Source organism: Penicillium solitum (genome assembly GCF_028829755.1).
Source record: "Penicillium solitum strain IBT 25940 chromosome Unknown utg000003l_segment0_segment0, whole genome shotgun sequence".
NCBI lineage: Eukaryota > Fungi > Ascomycota > Eurotiomycetes > Eurotiales > Aspergillaceae > Penicillium > Penicillium solitum.
Window position 1 is genome coordinate 1,995,262 of NW_027072123.1, and position 14,697 is coordinate 2,009,958.

General features: G+C 49.6%; 5 protein-coding genes across 5 annotated transcripts; 3 read left to right on the forward strand and 2 right to left on the reverse strand.

The window, feature by feature from the left end:
• Positions 1 to 53: 53 nt before the first annotated feature.
• N7455_004659 (tryptophan synthase subunit beta) lies at positions 54 to 1,274 on the forward strand (the record flags this gene model as incomplete). Its single annotated transcript, XM_040956159.2, has 1 exon — positions 54 to 1,274. One exon carries the CDS (start codon positions 54 to 56, stop codon positions 1,272 to 1,274), a length of 1,221 nt encoding a protein of 406 aa, XP_040813343.2.
• A 1,426-nt stretch (positions 1,275 to 2,700) lies between these two features.
• On the forward strand, positions 2,701 to 4,209 carry N7455_004660 (GDP-Man:Man(1)GlcNAc(2)-PP-dolichol alpha-1,3-mannosyltransferase; the record flags this gene model as incomplete). Its single annotated transcript, XM_040956326.2, has 2 exons — positions 2,701 to 3,544; positions 3,602 to 4,209. The coding sequence occupies 2 exons, from the start codon at positions 2,701 to 2,703 to the stop codon at positions 4,207 to 4,209; spliced, it is 1,452 nt and encodes a 483-aa protein (XP_040813237.2).
• A 246-nt stretch (positions 4,210 to 4,455) lies between these two features.
• Positions 4,456 to 6,661, forward strand: N7455_004661 (uncharacterized protein; the record flags this gene model as incomplete). The annotated part of the gene is made up of 2 exons (XM_040956186.2): positions 4,456 to 6,303; positions 6,400 to 6,661. 2 exons carry the CDS (start codon positions 4,456 to 4,458, stop codon positions 6,508 to 6,510), a joined length of 1,959 nt encoding a protein of 652 aa, XP_040813390.2. The 3' UTR covers positions 6,511 to 6,661.
• Positions 6,662 to 7,024: 363 nt separating this feature from the next.
• N7455_004662 (MFS transporter) lies at positions 7,025 to 9,077 on the reverse strand (the record flags this gene model as incomplete). The annotated part of the gene is made up of 3 exons (XM_040956334.2): positions 8,749 to 9,077; positions 7,753 to 8,659; positions 7,025 to 7,687 (listed from the first exon to the last, which is right to left on the reverse strand). Exons 1-3 carry the CDS (start codon positions 8,997 to 8,999, stop codon positions 7,025 to 7,027), a joined length of 1,821 nt encoding a protein of 606 aa, XP_040813264.2. The 5' UTR covers positions 9,000 to 9,077.
• A 1,168-nt stretch (positions 9,078 to 10,245) lies between these two features.
• On the reverse strand, positions 10,246 to 14,251 carry N7455_004663 (inositol polyphosphate kinase KCS1; the record flags this gene model as incomplete). Its single annotated transcript, XM_040956240.2, has 2 exons — positions 10,246 to 12,139; positions 12,207 to 14,251. 2 exons carry the CDS (start codon positions 14,249 to 14,251, stop codon positions 10,246 to 10,248), a joined length of 3,939 nt encoding a protein of 1,312 aa, XP_040813317.1.
• Positions 14,252 to 14,697: the final 446 nt, after the last annotated feature.

Sequence of the window (14,697 nt, forward strand, 5' to 3'; positions counted from 1 at the left end):
GACCAACCGTAATAATCATCATCGCTGCTCTTCTTCCCAGAGGACTAGTTACAATGTCGAGCGTCAAGGATTCCCATTCCCAAAGCTACCCTGATTCCGAAGGTTATTTCGGCCAGTTTGGTGGCAATCACTATCCACCTGGGGTTCGGCCAGCCCTAGAAGAATTGGCCACCACTTACCAGGAACTGTGTCAATCCCCAGAATTCCAGCGCGATCTCAAGAAGGTGCGCACCGGGCTTCAAGGGCGGCCAACACCGATCCATTATCTCGAAAATCTCTCGAAGGAGGTCGGAGGCGCTCAGATCTTCATCAAACGAGAAGACCTAAATCACACAGGTGCGCACAAAATCAACCATTGTGTTGGCTTCGCACTTCTCGCCAAGAAATTGGGCAAGACGAAGCTGATTGCCGAGACCGGCGCTGGCCAACATGGCGTCGCACTCGCAACTGCAGCTGCTTATTTTGGTCTTGAATGCGAGATCCACATGGGCGAGATCGATATCAGTAAACAGAGATCGAACGTTGGGCGCATGCAGTTGCTCGGTGCACGCGTAGTGCCAGCGACCACTGGCCAGTCTGCCCTGAAGGAGGCTAGCGACTCGGCTTTCAACGCGTACGTAGAGCAGCATGAGTATGCTCTCTATGCTATCGGATCTGCTATTGGCCCACACCCCTTCCCCCTGATTGTTCGGGACTTCCAGGGTATCATTGGCCAAGAGGCCCGCGAACAATTTCTTTTCATCACGAATGGTAGCTTGCCCGAGCATGTTGTTGCCTGCGTTGCTGGTGGCTCCAATGCAATGGGTATATATTCAGGCTTTCTTGACGACCCAGGTGTTATTTTGCACGCAGTAGAGCCGCTGGGCAAATCCGATGAACTGGGCCAACACGCGGCGACGTTGTCCTACGGCAGACCGGGGACGTTGCATGGTGCTCGATCGATTGTGCTGCAGCAAGCTGACGGTACGACTGCAAACGTCTCGTCCGTGGCATCGGGGCTCGTCTACCCGGGCATCGGGCCGGAGATTGCGATGCTTCATGAAACTGGTCGGCTTTCCGTCGCAGCGATTTCTGATGAGGAGGTAATCGGTGCCTTTTTCCGAATGGCAAAAGTCGAGGGAATAATCCCGGCTTTGGAAAGCGCGCATGCGGTGGCGTTCGCGATCCGATTGGCATCGCAGCGCCCTTCATCAGAACGGATACTGGTCAATCTTTCGGGGCGTGGTGACAAAGATGTTGACTTTGTGCTTGAGAACTATGGTACGGGTCAATAGCAGGCTACAACCCTTACTACTCGTCTGGTAGTTGTTATTGGCCATAGATTAGGATTCAGATACCGTCACTACTGTGGCCCATTAGTAGTTGCGGTCTGCACAATTGATTGGTGACTAGCATATCCGTAACACTTCTCTCCTGTGGTTCACTAGTACTGTATACAACGAACGAATTATCGACGTGAATGTCTGCTTGTTTCCCTCGACATTTTTCCTATTGTGCGGATAGGTCCTAGGATTAAAACTTGGTTTGATAGATAATGCAACCTTCGGCTTCATCTCAGTTATAGAATTTGTGGAATCCAGCCATGGTAAAGAACCACGCAGACAAAGTATGAGCTGAAGAACTGGGATGTTAAATGTGGTTAGCGTATCTTGATAGAAATCTGTCTGTATTGCAATGTAGTTATGGGTAAGATGGCATAACTAGTTATATGAAGAACTCTAACTAAAATGACAAAACCCGCAATTTCAACAATCTGTGCGGTAACGATGACTAACTATAATATATACTTTTGTATGGTAAACCGAGTACTCCAAATTACCTAACTTCGTATATAATATCTGGTTTCTACTATGTATTTAGACTTAGTATTCGATATACCCTTTATTTTTATAGCTTTTAAGACCTATCAATTCCTTTATTTTAAAGCCTTCTATTGGCTTCAATTCTCTTATTTCCGTACTCTTTTTCAAACAGCCTCTGTTTTATAGATTAGATAACTAATATCTCTTATTCCAATTATCTCTCTAAAGAGATATTACCTTTACTTTAGAAGCGCTTAAGGCTATCTATAGGTATATGTTACCAGCCAGTTCTTCAAGCTCTCTCCTAGCTCGCGTAGAGTGGCGGAGGTAATTGCGACATCGCTAGATAGATTTTGGATGGATTCATTGGCACCTTTAAGCTCCCGATAGAAAGAAAATAGCTTGACCGACAATTTGGTACCAAGGTCAGCAACCTGAATGATGCTAGCAGCAATCCCCAGAGCTTCCAAGCCTGACATGGTTCGGATTCTGCAGTTTCATCTGTTAGGAGTGAGATAAAGAAGTGAAATCATACACCTTGGGAAATGATTTCTGTTGAGGCTGAGCAAGGCCCCATGCAATTGGCCAAGGAAAGCGCAGCGGTCTATCTCGACTGAATTACCGTACAACATAGGTACGAAGTACATGTACATATATGTATGTAACTAGGTAGAATGAGAGATATAGCCATGAAGAATAATTTTAACACTGATCATAGTAAATTTCTACACTTTTAAATTCAATCTTTGCTTCCCAAATCCATAATTCTTAATAAATAACTTATCTCTAATAGTGCCATCGAAGTCGTAGCATATTTGCATCACATGACGCGTATACCCCACGTGTCTTTAAGCTTGTCGCAACAGCTCCGATCTCCAAGTTCCAAAAACAATTCATCATGGGCCTCCAACGGTCTAATGTGACAATAATCCACCCGGATCTGGGTATCGGAGGAGCCGAGCGGCTAATAATCGACGTCGCCCTAGCTCTTCAGAACCGAGGCCACCGCGTAACGATTTACACCTCCCACCGCGATAAGGCGCACTGCTTCGACGAAGCGCGCGATGGCACGCTGGACGTCCGCGTGCGCGGAAATACCATCTTCCCTGCCCATATCTGCGGCCGACTTCACATCCTCATGGCTGCGCTGCGCCAGCTACATCTTACCGTGTCACTACTCAGCGAGCTTGGGACAAGGGGGACACCGGAGACAACTACCACAACCACCAACGATGAGGAGGACGGCGATGATATCTTCATTGTGGACCAGTTGCCAGCTTGCGTGCCATTTTTGAAGTCTTTTGGCCGCCCGCGCCAGTCCCGACGCCAACGCATTCTCTTCTATTGTCATTTCCCAGATCAATTGCTCGCGCGCCGAGATGAGGGTGGCTCGCTTCTTCGCTTAGCGAAGGTCCTGTACCGGTTTCCGTTTGATTGGTTTGAAGGATGGGCGATGAGCGCGTCGGATCGGGTTGTTGCGAACTCTAGCTTCTCCCGTGGGGTCGTGCGTGACGTCTTTGGCTCGGATAAGTTGGGTGACGTGGAGGTGGTTTATCCATGTGTCGATATGGACTCCCCGGTGTCAGTGCCTGAGAAAGTGGAGGAAGACCCCCTCTGGGGTGGGAAGAAGATCTTGCTCAGCATCAATCGCTTCGAGCGCAAGAAGGATATGGCATTGGCGATTCGCGCTTATAATGGACTCGGAGCGGAGAAGAGGAAAGGGACGCGGCTGGTGATTGCTGGTAAGAACTTCTGCATGGATTTTTGATTTGTATGAATTCTAACGTGGTATTTTGCAGGCGGTTACGATAATCGTGTCCACGAGAATGTTCACTACCACCAAGAGCTGGATGAGCTCGCGACCAGTCTCGGGTTGAAGACCGCAACCTCCAAGACAGTCGTATCTGCGCTTTCAATCCCCGACAACATTGATGTCCTCTTCCTTCTTTCTGTTCCCACTGCATTCAAAGATACCCTGTTGGCGCAATCTAAGCTCCTTCTCTATACACCGATCAACGAACACTTTGGAATTGTACCCGTTGAAGCAATGCGTGTTGGCCTCCCAGTACTAGCATCTAATACTGGCGGTCCATTGGAGACGATTGTCGAGGGTGAAACGGGCTGGCTCCGCGACGCTCACGCAGATGAAGAGTGGACTGCTGTGATGGACAAGGCACTTTACGGACTGAGTCGGGAGGATCTTCAGCGCATGGCTCTTGCTGGCAAGAACAGGGCGCAGCAGGAATTCTCGCTCACTGCTATGGGTGATAGGCTAGAAGAAGAGATCTCCACCATGCTCAAATCTGAAAGAAGACCATTCAATGGGTGGCAGCAGGTGTTTGCCATTCTCGCATTGGTTGGGGCTGTTCTCGCAGTGATGGCTGCGATTTTACTTCGAGCGATATAATCCATAGTTCATGCATTTAAATCCGTGTACTTTATATTAATCTACTTTTTCTCAAATTAAACCTTTTCTCAAATTAAACCAGTTCGCCCATCTCCCGTACCTAACATTGTTCACCCCCAACTTCACATAACCACTCTCACATATCAGTCACATGACCTCGTGTTTTGTTCGCGGTGACGTCGCGTCCCTCCATCAATTGATCATTATCCTTAATTGCCGGCCCTAGTGGCATTGGGGTCTCTCAACATGCCCGAAGTAATAAACCTCCTATCCTCCGATCCCCCTACTCCAGCAAAGCCCCAGCCACCAAAACCGCGACAGCCAGCCGAGCTTCCGTCGCGACGTCCATCCCACCAGCTCAATCCGATTTCGTCAGACCCGTTCAATACATCCCTGTTCGACTACGAAGATGTCTTCGACAAGCCCACCAAGAAACGGCGAGTGAGCGATCAAGACACCTCTTCTCCGCGACAAAGCATCACGCCAAATGAACCTCGAGCTCCAGCTTCTGCCGCGGAGCCTTGGTTCTCAATCTCCGATGATGATTTTGACCTGCCGCCAGTAAACCCCGCCGCGCAGAACAAACCATCCCAGTCGCGTGTTGAAGAGTCGGATCCAATTGTCTTTACCTCTTCGGCCCCCGTTCCTTTGCCAAAGCAACCATCGCGGAAGACGAATCTTTCAACCCGGGATATTCTTGCGCTTGCTGACGATGACGTATTGTCAGACCCCATGAAGCCTCCGCCCTCGAGTTTCCGAGGGCGTAGTGATATTGATGAATTCAGCGATCCGTTTGCTCTGCCAGAGTTTTCTGACCTACTGAAAAAACCGACTGCCTCGAATCCTATCTTCTCCGAGTCAACTGCTCGCCTATTATCTCGCCTTGGCGATGAACAGACTTCAGGCCCTAAAGCAAAGTCTGGTGCTCGAAAACAGAAAGACACCAGCTTGAAATCTACGGCTGTGGAGATCCTCTCCGAAGATGACCTTGACGAACCAGTAGCACCCCGGAAAACAGCAAAGAAGACAAGCAAAGTTACTACAGCTGAAAAGGAAGCAAAGGCCAAAGCACGCGAAGAGACAAAGCTACAGCGAGAACGAGACCGCGAGCTCGAGAAAGAGCGGAAGCTAAAGCTCAAAGAGGAGAAAGCAAAAGAGAAACAACGGGCAGCCGATATCGCGAGCGTCAACAAGCTAAAAGTGAACAAAAAGGACTCTACACCAGAGATGATCGTCGACATGGCCACATCTCTTGAAGACAGCAGCGTCGGCACTCAAACCGTCGAGTTCATGAAACGACTCGGCGTCCAACATACATTCTTCACAAGCGCAATTCCCAACGTAGTCAAATGGCGTCGCAAAATGAACGCCACGTACAACAGAACCTTACGCCACTGGGAACCCTGTCCATCCTTCATCCAAAAAGAAGACCATGTGCTGTGTTTGCTGCCAGCGCAAGAGTTCATCAACATGATAACCCCACCACCAGACGACGAAGAAAGAGAAACCCTAGAAATCCACGTCCTCCGAATAAAAAGCGCCTACCCAGACTGCAAACCCATCTACCTAATCGAAGGGCTAACCGCCCTAATGCGCAAAAACACAAACGCACGCAACAGAGCCTTCCAAGCCGAAGTCCTACGCCAACTAGCCGAAACAACCGCACCAGAAGAACAAGAACAAACGACAACGCGCAGAGCTCGAAAACCAAAGAAAAAACCCGACACGGCGCCCCTCGTCGACGACGAGACTGTCGAAGACGCTCTCCTCGAATTGCAGGTCACGCATTCATGTCTCATTCACCACACGACCGCGCTAGCCGATTCCGCAGAATGGATTAAGAACTTCACCGAGCACATCTCGACAGTGCCATACCGTCGTGAACGACAGGAAGCAAACAATGCTGCTTTCTGTATGGATACCGGACAGGTGAAGACGGGCGTTGATAAGCAGGATACTTTTATCAAGATGATTCAGGAGGTCAATCGCGTAACGGCTCCTATGGCTTATGGGATTGCGGGACAGTATCCCTGTGTTGCGGACTTGACTCGTGGAATGCGGATGCATGGTGCTATGATGTTGGAGGATATCAAGGTAGGTTTTTTTTATTTCAATCTCTATACTGGCTTTTGTTTAGTATCTAGATTGACTTTTTATTTTTCTACTGGAATCTCTTGCTGACTGCTGTAGAAATCCGCGAACAAAAACGGCTCCTTGACGAACGCGCGCATTGGACCCGCTGCTAGTAGGCGGCTGTACAAAGTGTTCACTGGACTTGATCCGAGTTCCACGGATATTTAGGTTTGTTTTTGTCTTCATGCTTAATTTTGGTTATGATTGCCATTTTTAGCTTGAGCTACTGCAGAGCATGCCTCTTGCATTCTGGATATTGCATCCAATTGGCACGTCGGATTATCTCTTGGTTAATTGCTACTTGGGCTTCTAATACCCCCCGCCTCTCTTCCCTTCTGACTGGCAAATTGGATATTGTCCTCCAAATGAAGTAGATGTCCGGTTGGTTTATGGGGGATATTGCTATCGACGGAGTGCCAGTTGGTATAGGGTAGTCCGAGTAGTACACCACCTACAAATGCAGCCATTGTTTTTCTTTCCCATGCAAATATTATATTTGAACATCAATATAAGATGCTAGAAAGCGCCGAAATAATAAAAAGCTGCCTAGCTATATGCAAATGCGAAACCAAATCCATGTGTAGAACCCATTATCAACGCCGATATAAAACGCAGATATCAAACAGATTAGACATCTTAAAGACAAACCACAAAACCAACCCTTTCCTTACTACATAAACAACTACACAACAACCCCCCTCCTCTTCCACCCCCTCCAAGCAGCCAACCAAGCCAAAACAGCAACCCAAACACTAACCGTGCAGCCAACAGCCCAGAACCCATAGCATCGCCATCCATGACACTGGCCATCAGACAAGCCATCGCCGTCGCCGCGATCCATAGCATTCTGATAAGCAGCGGAGTAGACAATACCCCAGAGCGCGGCGCCAGCCGCAGGCATCATGGCAACGATACCCCAGTTCGTGGCGAAGTTCTCGACGCCCCAGACGACGGAGATGATGATGGGCGCGAGGGAGAAGGCGCTGCCGTACCCGAATCCGATTAGTGCGGTTGTCAGGTTGAAAATTCCTGGGTGGGCTAATGGGAGGGGGGAGGCGAGGAGGAGGTAGCCCATGGAGAGGAGGAAAGCTGAGGGGATGAGGAAGGTCATGCGGGAGAGAGTGAGGCGTGAGGATGCAGGGGATGTGTTTCGGGAACCTTCGGGAATTGAAGGGAAGAGGTGTGCTGCTGGGGGTGCGAAGAAGTCGGAAAGTGAGCCTGTTAGGAGACGGGCGATGGTCGAGGTTAGGGCTATGGTTGTGACGTGGGTTGAGGGGGATCCGGCTGGGGGTGATGCGCCTGTGGGATAGGATTGAGGTGTGAGGGTTGGGATAATTGTGCCCAACTGGTTTGGATAATAAGTTAGCTTAATGGTGTGGAGGAGGAGGGTAAGACTTTAGACAAACTCACGTTGTTGATGTACGATTCGCCGGGGCCGGTGACCAAGAAGAAGCCGGCGGCCAACCACCACATGGTGTTATCTTGTAAGAAGACACGGGTTTCATAGTTGAGCAGCCAGTTCTTTTTCCGGCGCTCTTCTTCCTCGCGTTCCTTCTCTAGTCTTTGCTGCTCGCGCTCTTCATCGGACAGGGTTGACTGCTCCTCATCCAATGCATCAGAGAATGTGCCGTACTCAACCGCTTGTCTGATTTCATTCCGCGGCTGGAAGAAATCACTCTCCTCCAGTAGTCCACTGCGTTCTAATTCTTCAACCGTCTCATCAATATACTTATCATCGTCTTCCACGATGCGCAATGCAAAGGTACCGATGATCCCAATTCCCAGCAATAGCAGCGCCAGAAAGACGAAGTATTGGAAAACGTCGAGATCACCGTGACTCCCATCCTCGAGACGTTCGTAGAACAGATACGTCCCGAGTTGACTTTGCCACATACCACTGAGACCGAACGCCGCAATAGGAACAGCAAGCATAATACCCTTGTGCTTTCCCCTGCCGAAGTTCTTGGCACATGTCGCAACAGCCGCTAGATACATGCAGCTAGTCCCCATACCAATGGCGATAAACGCCACGATCATCACCCAGAACGGCCATCCCGAACCACCCGCATCAGCAGGCGGGCCGCTCTGATACGTGAACGCAGCGAGGAGATACCCGACGCCAAAGACCAGCCCCGAGAACATGGCTAGTGGCGACGGGCTGTACCGATCACACAAGTAGCCGAACAAGGGGACGGGGAGGTACATTGCGATTTCCGCAGCGATAGAAACGGCATTGACCTGGAGCTGCGAGTAATGGAGTCGGGTGAGGAGTAGATGGCCATACAGAGAGAACGCAGTGATACTGCCGGCTCCCAAGCTACAAGACACGAATATAAGGGTCAGCTTCCAGGGCCCCAATCAAGATCTTCTCGTAGATATAACAGCAAGGAGAAAGGTTTTCCATACCAAGTAACAACACCCCAGCCAAAGCTAAGTACTCGGATAACCTCCTTCTGCATCTTCCGTCTGTCTCGCTCGACAATCTCCCCAACGACATCGCTCAATAGCCCATCATCACTCTGACCAAGTTCGTGATTAGCGGGGCTCCATGAATGCCTTCGCGATGGCTCTGCGCTTCGGTCGGTTGTATCTTGTTCTGTATCGATATCCTGGAGGAGCGCACGATTTGCGTCGAAATCGCGCTTATCGATCGTCATCGTGCTTCTCCGCACCGGTTGTGCTAGGCGGTGTAACCGACCCTTTGCTGAGGGGAAGGGTAAGATAGGAGAGGTAGGTGTAAATGGGCAATGGGAGACGAGAAGGCGTTTAAAGATGGGAAGTATCTGGCATGGACGATGGAATGCCGAGCACGATTGTCCGTGTGATTGAGCTTCAAGGGCGGGGAGCGGTGTCGGCTGGGTGGATCCCGGGATGTTGTGCTGTTCAATGCTTTCTACGTCATTGGAGTACAGCTTTGAAGCTATAAAGTAATAAATGTGATCCAAAGGTTGTCAACTCTCAGAATACCTAGTAATTCTATTTAGGAAGTGCCTTAATGAGGTACATGTACTCACGTATACATACTTCAGGTATGTATGTAGATATCAAAAGTGAATATTGAATACATCCATCATACAAGGTATTTTACCCCATAAGATCACATGACATTGGCATCCAATGCAACGCAACGTATTGAGGGAGGGAGGTCTATAAATTTGTTAGTGAGTTGAAGTACTGCTTTTTCTTAGAACAGAAATTCTTTTATAGGGGAGCTGGGTTCGATTGCGACGGTCAAGTTATGTAACTATTAGATTCAACCACAAAACTACTATGTACGTATCTAGCTTACGGAGGTACACAGTAAGTGGGTATTAGAGCCCATTAAATATTTGGGCGCATCTATGGGAGATTCTCAAGTTGACGAGACAACCTTGGTCGAAGGAAAAGCTTCAAGAGTGGTCCGATCATGTCAATTTGAAATGGATATTGTGAAATAGTGGAAATGAAGGGAAATTGGCCATCTAAAAATAAAGAAAAGGATACTCATGTACAAATAAAGTAAGATCATAGTATCAACCCATGAAGGAAACCGAAAAAAAAAAGGATTTGGAGACATTGGGGGGTATTATCAATATCAATAAAACAAGACCGAGAAAACTGATACACGCCCGAGAAAAAAACAGAAGGCTTCTGTGAAACAAAAGAGCAAAAAAACCTCAAAACGACTCTAAATGCATCCAAGCGTTGACGGGGATCATAGAAACACCCAATGAAGGGCCGGGTCGTTATTTCGTAGTGTCGATCAGGCGAGATCAGGCACTGGTGCATATGAATGCTGGCGTTCCCATGTGGAAGGGTCTATCCTCCGAACGCCACGTATCGGCAGTGGGCCGAGAAGATAAAAAAAAGCAAAAAGAGCGAAAAGGCGAAAAGGCGAAAAGAAAGAAAGAACAAACAAACAAACTAGAAACTGACTTCGCCCGCGTCGGTTTCCATCATGGTCTCATCCCAATACTGAGCAGAGGGTCTCTCACGAGCCGCAGGTTGAGAGCCCAGCGCGATAGCTTCACCTTCACCACGTTCCACAAATTCATCCAGACTGACCTCTTTCATGATCCTCTGGAAATACATCCGGAGTGTGCGCAGTCCACGCAGATATCCACGATCAATGTCGTGTGGGGAGTGAGGCGGACATGGTGTATCTGAAGGAAGTTCGTCCTCGCCAGTGACGCAATTAGCGAAATCTACAATCTTCAATTGAACGTTCAGTTTGCTCTGGCCGTCTTTGGGGGTTCCATGTTTGAGTGACGTGCGTTCACCAGAGCGAGGCGGTTCTTGATCAGGTGGAGATTGTGGTTCTCCGTCATAAAGAATCAAGAGGCTGCTAGCATAGAGTCGGTAGCTACCCAGCTGTCGAATCATGTGCTCCAACAAAGCTAATTTCTCCAGAATGACAGGGATCTTTTTGGCTACGCTGGCATAGTTGACTCCGTCGTAAAGGAACCGAGTGAGGGCATCCTGGAACTCACGACCGGATTTCAAATCGCGTCCGAAATACTTGTCTTCAAAGATGTACTCCTGCTTCTTGACGTTCCAGGACTGCATACCACAAAGTCGCACACCCAGCTGCTGCGAGGTAGTGGACTGACATTTCCGTCGCTGCGACTTCTTCTTCTTCTCATTCGCCTCTATACCATACTGTCGAGTGCCCATCTTCAAATCTAGCACACATGGTTTATTCATACCAGCTGTTAGATCCTCAAGGAGAAGGAAGAACTGCACTCTTTCATCCTTTCTCAGCTGTGCCTCTTTAGGGTTGCTGGGCAAGATCGAGTTGATAGGTTCTTGTGGTCTGAAGCGGGATGGATCAGAAGTTCTACCAGAGGCAAAAGCTTCGGTGGCGTGGTAACCATTGGTCGAGTTACCTTCTGACACTGGCGAAGTTGACCGCTTCGCGGTGGAAGAAGCATTCGACATTGAAGCATCGGCTTCCATGGAGAAGATCTCATCCTCCTTGTCACCACCATAATCATCGTCATCAAAGAACATAAGCTCTCCATTATTGCGGGAGTTTATGCTGCCACGTCTCCGGAGGCCACTCCCGGAATGCCGCCGTCTGTGAGGAGCCCGAGAGACCGAGCTTGCTCGGTTAGGCTCTTCTTCGGTCCGGATCTTCTCTAGACGGTCTTGGTTGGCATCTAGGGCAGTGGAAGCTGACGATGAAAGAGCAGGACCTTCACTAGGGGGTGCTTTTATGTCAATCGCTTCTGTCTTGAGAGCTGCGATTGGCCCAGGGACTGGTCGTCGATCGCTAGCTGTGCGGTCTTCTGATAGGTTCTCTCGGCGGTGGGCAGTGGCGGGCATGTCGGAATTAGCTCTTGGCAGATGGACATGACCTCGAGCATGTCGTCGATGATGGTGAATGGCAGGAGGGCTGAATACTTCGCGGAGAACCTGCTCTTGAAGCTTGAGATTGACGGTCGTGGCGCCCCAAATCTTGGCCCGCTTGCTCAGAGCCGATGTATCAGACTCCGCTGACATACCCTTGAGGCCGTCAACGGATCGTGCGCGGTTTATCGAAGCGTCTGCTGTCCGCGGTCGCTGCTGGTGGGTAAAAAGGTCGGCAGGAATGATGTGGCGATTGTTCTCAAGAATGACCTTGGGAATGACCCCTGTGACTTGGGACTGGCTAACAATTCGCTGTGGCTCCTGTGATTCTGCTGACTCGAGAAGCTGAGAGCTGAGCGCTGAAGTTCCATTGGCAGGTGTCGTCTCTGGAATTATTCCATCGGCAGAATCAACCTGATCTTTTCGTTTAGATGTCTTGGAGAAGGTAACGTTCAGCACTCCGATGTATCTGACAAGAATATTAGTATTTGATACGCTTATAACCGTCTGCTTTCTGTGGAATTGATTTTACGTACTTTGGGAGAAATACAAGCATATCTGGGTGCCTCCGTTCAATGCGTTCATAGAACTCATTCTCTCGGTTGTTCAGCTGCTTGCATACAGCGCGTCGGGAAAAGCGGAAAACAGTTGTGTGCCCGCCAACCTGATGGCGATAGGGTTTCAACTCCACGGCACCAAGAGGCCCCGGAGGCGGGGGTTGGGGACGAGAAAGAAGTTGGGAACGCTGGGTCGGTGTGGCAGTCGGGGTTTCCACCTCGTCAACAGATTGTATACTTTCATCTGCTGATGGGAGTTCGATTTCGGAATCGTAGATTGAATCACCGGATTCAGAGATGGTACTCAAAGGCTTTTGTGGCAAATTGTCTCGTGGAGAATGGATATCCCCATAAAGGATCTTACTTTCATTCTTAGATCGAAAGGATATATCCACATGGCTGATTTCTTTTTCGGGAGAATCGCTACGCTCTTGGGGTACTAACATCAGCTCATGACCTTTCTCTGCAGCCGACACCTGACCCGGCTGCACATCGAGAGGGCCATCGGGAAATTGTTGTAGGCCATCAACCCCATCAGGCACTGTACGTTCGTGAGGGAAGTAAACGGCAGAGGAGATCTGCTCATTTTCCTCCTCCTCAACCCCAAATTGTCCTGATCCTCGGTCCTCTTCCTCGAAAGAGTCAGACGGAGATACCTCGACATGAAGATCCTTCTTGAAGTAGTCCCGGCTGCGCTCTGAATATTGAGTTGGAATGCTTTTCGAGAAAGAAGATCCATGGCGACCGCCAGGCGTGAGATGAAAGTTTCGGATCTCCTCCAGTAAGTTGCGAGGCAACGATGTAGGGTGACGCTTGGAGGGCTCACGGTCGTGTATGGTGTGGGGCAACTCAGCCTGAGATGGAGGTTGGAAAGATGTAGTATCATCAAGTGCGGAGAGTGATGTGCTTTTACGAAGCGAAGTTTCCTGCTCTGAATGATGTGGTTCTTGTTCATAATCCATGATGCGATCCCTCAACTCCGTCTCATCTTGTGGTCGGCCGCGATCCTCCCGTCGTTTGCGATCCGGTGAAGAAGCGGTGTTTTCTTTGAAAAGGCCCAGGTAGTGACTGGATTTACGGCTGCGCACATTAGAAGCCGGCTCCGCGTTGGTCAGATTGGCTTCAATTGAGCTGTCAACTCGACCACGACGACCTCTGCTGGGGCTTCGTTCGACCGCCACAGGGGTCTGGGGGGTTTCCTCTTTCGGGCTGTAGGATAAGGGATCCCGACTGACCTGAGAGCCCTGGCCAGAGGATGGGATGGTCAAAGAATGAGAGGTACGAGGGACATCATCTAGTGTGGACGGGAAGAGATTCCGTTCAGGTAAAGTGCCTTGAAACCGACTGGTTTTCGTACCTGTGTTATCCAATGGCACCTTGTACCGCTGAGATCCGCCCAACTGAGCCTGCACGCCCGTCTCTACCTCGGTTTTCTTTGAGTGATCAGTCGGCGAGGTGGATGCGCGCAGGAGAGACAAACGAGGGAGATCGGTTGAGAAGAGAGTAGAGGAACGCAATGGAGAGTTTCTGTGGACGTCAACTTCCATGCGGGAAGGGTCGACGTTAAAACGATGGGGAGAGACCTTGGAGAATGCACTTGGAGACACGGATGCATCGTCCAGGCTAGGGATCAAGTTGACCTGGCGTTCATTGCCCAAGGCCTTTTCGGGGGGTAATTGTGGGGTATTTGCGGCACTATCTGAGGGAAGGTAATGAGTAGCGAAAATGCTGTCACGTTCTGACAGCTGAGGCCTGTAGACAATATCCGGGTGCGCGGTATTCTCCGGAGGCGTGGTCGCGGTTCTTTTTAGAGGGTATAAACGGGATGCGGGCTGAGACCAGGAAGGGGTGGGGGATTCAGCGCGCGATGGTGACAATACCTCCCTCCCCTGGGACAGATGCTGGGGCCCCAAGTGGTGACGTGGGGTACCCTGGATATTGGAGCAATCATGTTGGGCAGGCGTAGCAGGTGTCACCAGGGGACTAGGGAAGGTATCTTCGGGAACGGACGGCGAGTTTGACATGGGGAGGACATTGGTCAAGTACAGGACGGGATGGTATGGAAGCGGAAACCGGAGTGGTTTAGGCGTAAAGAAAAAAAAAAGGAAGGATTTAAGACTAAGATAGATGCCTAGAACTTGAGGAAGAAAGATTGGCGTCAGAAAGAATTTCCAACTATTTTGCATTCAAGGGGGTGGGGGGAAGGAGTTATGGGGGGGCACGTTTAGGCAGAGAGAGATCTTACAGGCTAGTGAAAAGCCGCAAATCGGTCAAAATGCCGGGGGGATGAAGAGTTCAAGGAGTTAAAGGGAAAGGGAGATGGGGAAGTTTGAGAGACACAGTCTTTGATCGTCACCGCCCTTGAGTGGATCCGATTAAGGAAAAAAAGAAAAAAGAAAAAAGATTAAAAAAAAGATAAAAAGATAAAAAGATAAAGATGAAGATATTGATCTTGGAATTAGAAAAAGAG